Raw genomic sequence first — 12123 nt, forward strand, 5'->3', positions numbered from 1 at the left:
TTTTTTTTTTAAATAAGAACGTTTCTTTGGTGTACTTTGATGCTAATATTTGCTTAATCAATACATGAACAACGCTCTTTTTGTCCCTCCGCTCCTCCCGTTAAAACCTCGGAAGTCCCTCCTCTGTCCAGAGTACAAACTTCACTGCAACACTTCCGACAGCCTACCGCCGCCATGCACCGATTAAAGCTCATTTCTGGACACTTGTGTCCCGGCGGCTCCGCTGAGCTCAACCGAGACTTACAGAGGGCGGAATGCGGCTCGGCAGCAGCGGCGAGCGGCCGCGACTCTCCGGACGACGTGGTGGTGGTTCACGGACGGAGGACCGCGATAGGACGAGCGAAGAGAGGCGCTCTGAAGGTATCGAACTCACGAACTGTACCGAGTTTAACCGAAAACTGCCGATTGGACCAAAGTTCAGAAAACAACAAACAACACGAACTTTACCGAGTTTAACCGGAACCTGCCGATTGGGCCGAAGTTCAGAAAACAACAAACAGCACGAACTTTACCGAATTTAACCGAAACCTGCCGACTGGGCCAAAGTTCAGAAAACAACAAACAGGACGAACTTTACCGAATTTAACCGAAACCTGCCGACTGGGCCAAAGTTCAGAAAGCAACAGACAGCACGAAGTTTACCGAGTTTAACCGACAACTGCCGATTGGGCCGAAGTTCCGAATACAGCAAACATGACGAACTTTACCGAGTGAGTCCGAAACCTGCTGATTGGGCCAAAGTTCACAAAACAACAAACAACACGACGTTTACCGAGTTTACTAACAGACCAACAGAATATTAATATTTTGTGGTATTGCTGGAACATGGTATGACGTTTTAAAATGTTTTTCAAACTTTAGAGACACTTAATATTTTCTGATATGTTCGGGGCAATTAATTGATATTTTCTGATATTTTATTGAAGATTTAAGAACATTATGTTATATTTGTAGGGTATTTTAGTATTATTATGGGACTTTTTTGTTTTAACATTTAATTAATATTTTTTTGACAGTTTAGGAATATTTTTCACTCTTCTTTGAATATAAGGAATAATATCCAACACATAATAAAATCATGTCCCAAAAAATGTTAGAAAACGTGAGTAAAAACAAGTTAATGTCAACATACATCCAAAAGTAATTTTTAAAAATCACATTCCCCAAAACATTATTAAAATGGTCCCAAAATATTTTCAAAATGTGTGTGAAAAATGTCCTAAACATATTGGTAAAATATCCTTACAAACTTTTGGAAAATATCCAAAAAAGTGTCTCTAAAATGTGTAAAAAGAAATGTTGAAAAAGAAATCCAGTAATGGCCTCAAAATATTAATAAAATTTGAGAGACGTATTCAAAAAATGTGCAAAAACAATTTCAAAAAAAGTCCAAAAATGTGAACCAAATGTCTTTAAAAAAATTAAATGCCCAGAAATGCAAAAAATCAAACAAATATTAGAAAAATGTGAGAAATTAATAAGAAAAATATCAACCAAAGTATATTGATTTATATTCATAAGAAAATGTTAATAAAATGTCAGAAAAATGTGGCCTAAAAAGTGCCAAAATATTCATAAAAATGTTGAAAAATATGCTGAAAACTTTCACACATATGAAGAACTATTCCTAACAGATAAAGCAGCAGGACGTGGAGAAATATTCGAGTAAAAGTACCTGTAACTTGTACTGTGGATGAATGCAGGACTTTTACTTTGGCGGGGTTTGATGTTTTCAGGACACGACGCCCGACGAGCTGCTGAGCGCTGTGATGACGGCGGTTCTGACGGATGTGGGACTGTCGCCTGATAGGCTTGGTGACGTCTGCGTAGGTGTGGTCACAGCTTCATCTCACCCGATGCCATCTTTTCTGTTTACTTCCTCTTTTTCTATGTAGCGATAAACAGATAAATCTAAAATCCTTCCTGTGAGAAATCTTTGACCCAAACACGTTAACGCTGTGAAACTGACACTGATTCATGCAGAGTTGGTTGTCTGTGGAGACATCTGGACCGTTCAGAGCAAAAACGGTGGTGTTCTCCAGGTGAGCTTCCTGTGACCTCTGACCTCTGTCCAGGTAACGTGCTGCAGCCCGGCGCCGGCGCTCTCATGGCCAGAGTGGCTCACTTCCTCAGCGGCTTCCCGGAGTCAGTCCCGGTCTACACGGTGAACCGGCAGTGTTCCTCCGGCCTGCAGGCGCTCCTCAACCTGGCAGGTAACGTCATCGAGCAGCGGACCGGCCGCCGCATCCGAACCCAAACTGACTGCTGCTGCTGTTTGTTCCAGGATCCATCCAGAGCAGAACCGTGGACCTGGGCCTCGCCTGTGGGTCGGTTCCTCCTCAGACGGACACAAGTCTGGCTCATTTCAACCCTCAGAACTCCAGACTGCAGCTGATTAGTTCTGCTCCTTGTTTTAACTCACTGAAGTTCATCTAAAGTCCTGCAGCTCTGAGGAACCAGAACATCATGAAGAAGAAGAGAGAACGATGGCGATGTCTTCTGGCAGCAGGACTCCGATAAACGAGGCTCAGAATTTACAGAAATCAACTCCAAATATAACTGAATCTGATGGAAAATGACAAAAATTGGTCTAAAGTGACTTAAAAATGTCTAAAATGACTAAAAAACTCACTTAAATGTCAACATTTTGTCCAAAGATTAAAAAAAAAAAATCTTAAATGACTAACATTCTCTGAAACAACAGAAGATTAGTTTAAAATGAAATCAGTCTTGTTTTGGTTCCTTATTTGTTTAAAAGTTTAGTTTTAAATGGAAAAAAACAGGCACAAAACAACACAAAAATACCACAAAATGGTTTCATAGATGGATGAAGGAACTAAAATGATGAAAAAAGACACAAAACAAGAAAAACAGGACAAAAAAATGAATTCCAAATGAGGTTAAAATAACTAAATCTGATCTACAATGACAAAAATTTGTTCAAACCGACTTAAAAAATTTGCCTAAAATCACTCAAAACTTACATAAAGCAACACAAAATACAATACAAAAATGGTCTAAAATGACAACACAACATCTTCCAAAATGACTAACATTCTCTGAAAGAACTCAAAATTAGTTTAAAATGAAATCTGTCTTATTTTGGTTCCTTATTTTTTGAAAAGTTTAGTTTTAAATGTAAAAAACATACACAAAACACAAAAATCCCACAAAATGGTTCCAAAGATGGATGGAAGAACTAAAATGACAAAAAATGAACTCAGAGATGTCTTCTGTCAGTAGGACTCAGTCTCAGAATTTACATAAATCAACTGGAAGTCAGGTTAAAATTTCTTACTACTAAATTCAGACCAGACTGAAGTCATTGTATTTGGCCCCAAACATCTTAGAGAATTGCTTTCAAAGCATATAGTTACTCTGGATGGCATTACATTGGCCTCCAGTACTACTGTGAGGAACCTCGGTGTTATCTTTGACCAGGACATGTCCTTTAACTCACACATAAAACAAATCTGTAGGACTTCCTTTTTCCACCTGAGAAATATTGTGAAAATCAGGAACATCCTGTCTCAGAGTGATGCAGAAAAACTAGTCCATGCATTTGTTACTTCTAGACTTGACTACTGTAATTCCTTATTATCAGGTTGTCCCAATAGCTCTCTGAAACATCTACAGCTGATCCAAAATGCTGCAGCAAGAGTACTGATGGGAGTTAGCAAGAGAGATCATATTTCTCCTATATTGGTTTCTCTTCATTGGCTTCCTGTTAAATCTAGAATAGAATTCAAAATCCTTCTTCTGACATATAAAGCTCTTAACAACCAATCTCCATCATATCTTAAAGACCTGATAGTACCATATTACCCTAGCAGAACTCTTCGCTCTCAGACTGCAGGCTTACTTGTTGTTCCTAGAATCTCTAAAAGTAGAATGGGAGGCAGAGCCTTCAGTTATCAGGCACCTCTCCTGTGGAACCAGCTCCCAGTTTGGGTTCTGGAGGCAGACACCCTCTCTATTTTTAAGACCAGGCTTAAAACCTTCCTTTTCGACAAAGCTTATAGTTAGGGCTGACTGGGTGACCCTGACGGGGTGAGCTGGTGTTTTCATTTGCACAACTGACTTCCCCTCTTGACGTCCCTTTAGTTTGCCCCTAGTTATGCTGCTATAGGCCTAGGCTGCTGGGGAACCTCTCTGGATGCACTGAGCCCTTCTCTAACTACCTATGTATTTACTATATATACCATTATTGCATTACATTCACTCTGTTTCTTTCTGTGTCCTTTCTCCGAGTGTCCCTGGTCCCAGAGCTGGATGCTTCAGATGTGTGGCTGTGTTTTATGGTCCTTGTGTCCCACCCCCCCACCTCTCTGTCTCTACCCCTCTATCTGTATCCCTCTATCGCTATCTCTACCCCTCTATCTCTACCTCTCTACTTCTTCTGTCCCTCTCAACCCACCCGGCCAGCAGGCAGATGGGTCCCCCCACATTAGAGCCGGGTTCTGCTCGAGGTTTTTTTCCCTGTTAAAAGGGTGTTTTCCTTGCCACTGTCGCCTTTTGGCTTGCTCTGGGGGTCAGGCATATGGGTTCTGTAAAGCGTCTCGAGACAATTTGACTGTAATTGGCGCTATATAAATAAAATTGAATTGAATTGAATTGAATTAAAATGAGAAAATCTGATCTAAAATGACTGAACTTTGTCTAAATTGACTCAAAAATTACTGAAAATTTGCTTAAAACGTTAAATGTGTCAAAAAATTATTTTAAAAGAAGTCTTAAATGATGTGAAGTTTGCCTAAAATGACTCAAAGACACTAAATCACTAAAGTGAAACAGAAAACAACTAAAAATGAGACAGAAAGTGGCAAAAAATGGACAGAAAATGAGATGTAAAATGTCAAAAATGAGAGAAAAACATCATAAAAATAGGACACTAAATGACAAAATTGAAATACAAAAATAAACAAAATGATAAAGGTGAGACACAAAATGACATAACGCGGCACAAAGTGACAAAAAATGGACAGAAAACGAGAAAATGAGATTAAAAAAATGACCTAAAATTCATCCAAAATGACTAACATTCTCTAAAACAACTGAAGATTAGTTTAAAATGAAATTTGTCCTGTTCTGCTTCCTTATTTGTTTAAAAGTTTAGTTTTAAATGTAAAAACCAGACACAAAACAACACAAAAATACCACAAAATGGTTCCAAAGATGGATGAAAGAACTAAAATGACCAAAAAAAAACCACTCGGAGATGTTTTCTGGAAATCAGAATTCTGATTCTGATTTCCAGAAAGCATCTCAGTGTTTTTTCAGGTTGAAATGAGAAAATCTGATGTAAAATGATTGAACTTTGTCTAAATTCACTTAAAAATTGCCCAAAATTACTCAAAATGTACTTAGAACGTCAAAATGTTGTCAAAAAATATTTTCAAAAATGGCTTAAATGACAAGAAATTTGCCTTAAATTACAAAAAGATCATTTCTGAACATCGCCGTGGTTCTGTCTCTTCTTTATTCTGGTTCCTCAGAGCTGCAGGACTTTAGATGAACCTCAGTGAGTCAAAATGAACCAGGAGTTAAAATCGCTGCTCTGGGTTTGGTCTCTGTTCTTTTATTTCCTGTCTGTTTCTGCTCATTTTATGTCGTTTTTGTCATTTTTTGTCTCGTTTTTCTTTTGTATCTTTTTGTTCTTTTCTGTCTCTTTGTGGTGTTTTTGTGTTTTCTCAGTTTTTTGTCTTGTTTCTTATAAATCGTCAATAATTAAAACTAATTTTGAGTCACTTTGGACAATCTATCGGTCATTGTGGATGATTTTTTTGTAATTTTAGGTGAATTTTACATAATTTCAGACACATTTGTGTATTTTTTTGACAATCATTTGACATTTTAGCTAAATTTTGAGCAATTTCGGACAATTTTTAAGTGAATTTAGACAAAGTGCCTGAAGTGTCGATGTTCCTTGAAGCATGTTGATGTTCTTGAAGTGTGTCGATGTTCTTGAAGCGTGTTGATGTTCCTGAAGCATAGGGCTGGACGATAAATTGATTTTATCGATTATTTCGATTTTGTACTTAATGTCGATTTGTTTTAATGAAAATCGATTTTCCATCAACATCCGCCACCAACGCCTTCCCGCTGGGCTCCCGTAGTTCAGAGTGCGCCCCCCTCCCCCCCGCGCTTGATACACAAACAACATGGCGGCGAGCGGTGCAGATCTAAAGGCACGTGTCCACTAGATTTTCCCGCACGGCAACGCACCACATCTGAAAATCACACGGACGGCGGGTGGTCACTAGCGAACCACAACATGGTCACATGACAGCGCTGACCAACAGCAGGCCGCTACGTGGTCACGTGACCGAGCTTTCAGCTGGACAGTCCGGCAGACAAGTCAGATAAACACAGCGGCTCGGCCGCAAATTTTCCCTTTTATTTCAAAAACACGTCAGCGAAAAGTATTTCTGAAAGCATTTGAAGCGAGAAATAATCTGTGCAGCAGCTGAATCTGTCCTCGTTTTAGGTCACTGACGCCTAGTTTAGAAGTTTGAGGACAGTTTCACGATGCGTCGAATCTCCGCACGCCACATCCAATTTGCATAAAGTAGAAGTCAGTGTACTTTATGCAAATGAGCTGCAGCCCTCTCCAGGTAAACACACCAGATCACAGCGGAAACGCACCGCAACCGGACCAGCATACCACATGCAGCGCATTTCCAGCTGCGATCAGGTGTTTACCTGGAGAGGGCTGCAGCTCATTTGCATAGAGTAGACTGGACTACAGCGTGAGGAGATTAGGTATAGGGTAAAAAAAAAATTTTTTTAAAAATCGGATAAATCGTGAATCGGGATTTTTTTTTTTTTTAGGCCATATCGCCCAGCCCTACTGAAGCGTGTTGATGTTTCTGAAGCATGTTGATGTTCCTAAAGCGTGTTGATGTTCCTGAAGCATGTTGAGGACCTGAAGCGTGTTGAGATGGTCATTCTGTGTGCTGCAGGGTGGAGAGCATGTCGCTGCAGTCGATCGGGAATCCAGGAGATCTGACCTCCAGACTGTCGGACGTGGAGAAGGCCAGAGACTGCCTCATCCCCATGGGGTGAGTTAGAACCTCAGTCAGATCCACCTTTAAATCAGAAACACCTGGAGGATAATGACACATTATCATTAATAGAAGCAAAGTCCAACATGACGTCTTCAGATGTCTTTCAGTTTGTTATTCTGAGACAAACTAAACGCTGAAACGTCTGTTTTTATGTAGAATCACGTCGGAGAACGTCGCTGAGAGGTTCGGAGTCTCCAGAGAGAAGCAGGATGCCTTCGCTCTCAGCTCACAGCAGAAGTAATCCCTGCAGTTTATTCATTTATGAACCTTTATTCAACCAATAGGTTAACAACCTCTTTTCCATGGGAGTCCTGGTCCAGATAGACAGCAGCAAACACAAAACACACACTAAACTACACCAGCAATAAAAACTATTAAAAAAAGATGACATTTACAAGCAAGTTATGGAGAACAAGTTCACGTTGTGTCCTCCAAACATCACAGTTTGGATTTAAACGGGCTCAGTCAGATGAACTTGGTTAGTTTCCAGTCTTTTTGCAACATATTCTGATCAAAAGTAAACAAAAGCCTGTTTACCAGATTCAGTACGGATACGTGGAACAGAAAGAAACTAGTGAAGAGTGAAGATAGTCCAAGTATTGCCCGATATATAAATAAACCACTGACGGATCCTTCTGGTGGTCGAAACAGGGTTTAATCATTTGAACCTGACTCAAACTACAGACTAGAAGATAATCGGACCTTTCTGGAGGATGTAACCCTCCTGTCTCCTGCTCCAGGGCGGCCCGGGCTCAGAGTCTGGGCCGGTTCGACCAGGAGATCGTCCCCGTCACCACCAGGTTCGTGGACGCCGATGGCAAACAGCTCCAGGTGACGGTCGGCAGAGACGAAGGCGTCCGGCCGGGAACGACGCTGGAGGGACTCGCCAAGCTGAGGCCAGCCTTCACGCCGGACGGCAGCACCACGGCAGGTCAGCGCCGGACACGGCAGACCACCGGGGGTCCCAACCACCGCTAACTCTCTCACCCCTGTGTCTCAGGTAACTCCAGCCAGGTGAGTGACGGGGCGGCCGCCCTGCTGGTGGGGCGCAGGTCTGTGGTGGAGGCTCTGGGGCTGCCGGTCCTGGGGGTCCTGAGGGCCAGCGCCGTGGTGGGGGTCCCTCCTGACGTGATGGGTATTGGACCGGCCATCGCCATCCCTGCAGCTCTGGAGAAGGCTGGTAGGAGGGGGGCAGTAACTGAGTACTTTTACTCAAGTACTGGAAGTCTACTGGAGTATTTGTAGTATTTCTATTTTATGATGATTCATATTTATCAAATGAATCCAGAAATAAGCTAAAAATAATAAATAGACAGCTATTTACAAAGCTAACATTAGAGAGAAGCCAACTACACAGCTAAAGTTAGAGAGGAAAGCTAACTACACAGCTAAAGTTAGAGAGAGAAGCTAACCACTTAGCTTCTCTGAGAGAGAAGCTAGCTACACAGCTAAAGTTAGAGAGAGAAGCTAACTACACAGCTAAAGTTAGAGAAGCGCTAACTACACAGCTAAAGTTAGAGAGACGGTAACTCCACAGCTAAAGTTAGAGAGAAGCTAACTACACAGCTAAAATTCGAAAGACGCTAACTACACAGCTAAAGTTAGAGAGAGAAGCTAAGTACGCAGCTAAAGTTAGAGAGAAGCTAACTACACAGCTAAAGTTAGAGAGAGAAGCTAACTACACAGTTAAAGTTAGCGAGACGCTAACTACACAGCTAAAGTTAGAGAGACGGTAACTCCACAGCTAAAGTTAGAGAGAAGCTAACTACACAGCTAAAGTTAGCGAGACGCTAACTACACAGCTAAAGTTAGAGAGACGGTAACTCCACAGCTGAAGTTAGAGAGACGCTAACTACACAGCTAAAATTCGAAAGACGCTAACTACACAGCTAAAGTTAGAGAGAGAAGCGAAGTACGCAGCTAAAGTTAGAGAGAAGCTAACTATACAGCTAAAGTTAGAGAAGCTAAATACACAGCTAAAGTTAGAGAAGCTAACTACACAGCTAAAGTTAGAGAGACGCTAACTACACAGCTAAAATTCGAAAGACGCTAACTACACAGCTAAAGTTAGAGAGAGAAGCGAAGTACGCAGCTAAAGTTAGAGAGAAGCTAACTACACAGCTAAAGTTAGAGAAGCTAAATACACAGCTAAAGTTAGAGAAGCTAACTACACAGCTAAAGTTAGAGAGACGCTAACTACACAGCTAAAATTCGAAAGACGCTAACTACACAGCTAATGTTAGAGAGAGAAGCTAAGTACGCAGCTAAAGTTAGAGAGAAGCTAACTACACAGCTAAAGTTAGAGAGAGAAGCTAACTACACAGCTAAAGTTAGAGAGAGAAGCTAACTACACAGCTAAAGTTAGACAGAAGCTACAGCTGAAGTCATAGAAAGAAACTAAACACACAGCTAAAGCTATTGAAAAAGGCTAGCAGCACAGCTAAAGTCACAAAATACAGCTAACCACACAGCTAAAGTCATAGCAAGAAGCTAACTACAAAGCAAAAATTAGGGCAGTTTTTCAGTAAGTTAGCTGCTGAAATGACTACCAAAGTACATTAACTGAAGTACTGTAGATTTTTCAGGTACTTTATGTAAATGTTTCCATGACGCTACTTTATATTTACACTATTTTACTGCATAAATGTGACAGCTTTAAGATTTAGTTCTAAGTTCTAACTTCTTGAATTTATCATCCTTTTATTAAACAGCAAACATACGAGACAAGCCCAGAAACTGAAAACAATGTTAATAAATAATATAATAAATATGATCCGTCACTGCGACTTTTTGTTTTTGTAAAATGAGTACTTTTAATGTAAGATACTTTAATGGTACTTTACTGCTAAGGTAGTTTTGTTGTTGTGTAGTTTTATGTTTTACTATCAACAAAACTGTATGTAATCACAGTAGCTGGGTAAATGTGCTAAAGTTCAACTTTCTACTTTCCTTGAAGTGTTTTCTTCATGAATCTGATTCTCTCCTTAGGACTGACTGTGGCTGATATCGATGTGTTTGAAATCAATGAGGCCTTCGCAAGTCAGGTGACTTCAGAACCTGAAAAGACCATTTTAATCAGATGTCTTTCAGTTTGAGAACTCTTTCCCTGATTGTTAAATTAGTTGTGAGTCGTTCCAGCCAGCTCACCCAGATTTCAGACATTTTACCAGCTCACATCCTGGATTTTCTGGAAATAAATCTGGAGAAAACTTCCACCTAAACCCTGGAATCTTCCAGAATCCCACAGCTCTGCTCCAAAAACTTCTAGAGTAGTAATCTCCTTAGCATTTATTATAATAATATAGAAATATGTTTCCTATAAAAGACAACATCATGGAACCAAACTGGAATTAAAAGGGTTTAAATTCTGAAAAAAACAATATTTGTTTTTTTATTTCTTAGTTCTTTTTGTGATTGTAGCGTCTCTAACTTTAGCTGTGTAGTTAGCCTCTCTCTCTAACTTTAGCTGTGTAGTTAGCGTCTCTCTAACTTCAGCGTTGTGGTTAGCTTAGGAGGAGTGATATTAGTTTTTTTATGATCAAGACTTAATAAGATGAAAAACAGTATTAATATGCAAATATTCTTATCACAGTTTATTTGATGTGTCTTTAAGGTACTCGGGGTACGTTTTGAATTTTAAATCAGTTTTCTAAAACCGTTTTGTTGCTAATAATTGACATTTCCCAGACTGTAGAAATCCCCAAAAGTAATACTTTAAGTAAGTCCTGATAAAAAAAAAAAAAAAAACAGGATTTAAACCCTTTAAATTCCAGTCTGGTTCCATGACGTTGCCTTTTATAGGAAATATATTTCTATATTTTGGAGTTTTTGGAGCAGAGCTGAGGGATTCTGGAAGATTCCAGGGTTTAGGTGGAAGTTTTCTCCAAATTTATTTCATGAGGATCCAGGTGAGTTGTCCTGGAGCAACTCGTCAGTCAGCAGCAGTAGAGATCCTGGTTCCATGTTCTCACCTCCACCTGGCCATGGTGATAACCGGCCCTTCCTGCTGCTCAGGCGGTCTACTGCGTGGAGAAACTGGGGATCCCCATGGAGAAGGTGAACCCGAACGGCGGCGCCATCGCTCTAGGCCACCCGCTGGGCTGCACCGGCGCTCGACAGGTGGTGACGCTGCTCAACGAGCTCCGACGCCGAGGCAGGAGGTCGGTCTGAACTTCTAACACGTGCATCTCCAACCAACACGCCTGTTTAAAACATGTCCTCAGCTGCTCTGCTTGCTGTCTGCAGGGCATTCGGAGTCGTGTCCATGTGCATCGGGACGGGGATGGGAGCCGCTGCCGTCTTCGAGTACCCTGGACCGTAGCAGTGGACGGCAAACCAAGACCTGGATACTGTGATTAAACATGATCTGCCTGCTTAGAATCAGCTAGCACACCTCTGAGGACCAGGACCTGACAGCAGGGACGACCCGGCATCAATAATTAAGACCTGAAATGTTTCTGTGAGCTGCACAGCTTCAGCAGAAATACTGAGAATGGAGTCTGAGGCTTAAATCCACAAGTGCTTTCTGTCCCTGTGACTTAATTGTAGCCTAATGTATTAAAGAGTCTGCTGCCCTCTAACGCTCTGAACTACAGAACATCGTTTATCAGTCAGTATGGAGATAGGTCAACATCAACAGGATGAGGAGATCGGAGGAGCTTCAGGAGAAACCAGTTCCTAGAAACGTCTTCCAGAACCTTCCGTTGGTTTCTCCTGAAGCTTAGACCATTTTGGAGTAATTCTGGAGAATGTTTTGTCATTTTGGATTAGTTTCACGTCATTTTGGACTACTTCTTGACATCTTAAGTCAATTTTGAGCAATTTTGGGCAAATCTTCAAAACTGTAACTCGGATAAAATGACTCAAAAATGGTTTAAAATGACACAAGGTTTTCCAGAATTGTTGAAAAATGTATTCAAATTGCAAGCTTGTCCAATATGACTCAAAAACTGTCTATAATGGCATGAATCTGTGCAGAACTGTTGAAAAAACAATCTAAAACATGTTCCAAATTAACATGAGAGGACAATAAAAGTGACTTGATCAGTGAAATAAA

The 12123-nt window shown here is 40.7% G+C and overlaps 1 protein-coding gene across 3 annotated transcripts; it reads left to right on the forward strand.

The window, feature by feature from the left end:
• Positions 1-117: 117 nt before the first annotated feature.
• On the forward strand, positions 118-12123 carry acaa1 (acetyl-CoA acyltransferase 1). 3 transcript variants are annotated; one of them, XM_055010104.1, is made up of 11 exons: positions 118-360; positions 1737-1830; positions 2076-2213; positions 2285-2327; positions 6963-7061; positions 7224-7304; positions 7808-7998; positions 8068-8247; positions 10056-10111; positions 10976-11227; positions 11313-12123. In XM_055010104.1, exons 1-11 carry the CDS (start codon positions 175-177, stop codon positions 11424-11426), a joined length of 1434 nt encoding a protein of 477 aa, XP_054866079.1. In that variant the 5' UTR covers positions 118-174; the 3' UTR covers positions 11427-12123. The 3 variants fall into 3 exon arrangements, with proteins under 3 accessions (XP_054866079.1, XP_023117770.1, XP_054866080.1); XM_023262002.3 differs by having other exon boundaries at positions 120-360; positions 11082-11227; XM_055010105.1 differs by lacking the exon at positions 118-360 and adding an exon at positions 385-710.

This window comes from Amphiprion ocellaris, chromosome 4, assembly GCF_022539595.1.
Source record: "Amphiprion ocellaris isolate individual 3 ecotype Okinawa chromosome 4, ASM2253959v1, whole genome shotgun sequence".
Taxonomy (NCBI): domain Eukaryota; kingdom Metazoa; phylum Chordata; class Actinopteri; family Pomacentridae; genus Amphiprion; species Amphiprion ocellaris.

Excerpts from the sequence above, each read along its gene's own strand:
- acaa1 (XM_055010104.1), top strand. The coding sequence starts at position 175 with ATGCACCGATTAAAGCTCATTTCTGGACACTTGTGTCCCGGCGGCTCC. Across the intron at positions 1,831-2,075 it reads GCTTGGTGACGTCTGCGTAG|GTAACGTGCTGCAGCCCGGC; the intron begins GTGTGGTCACAG and ends ACCTCTGTCCAG. Across the intron at positions 8,248-10,055 it reads TGCAGCTCTGGAGAAGGCTG|GACTGACTGTGGCTGATATC; the intron begins GTAGGAGGGGGG and ends TTCTCTCCTTAG.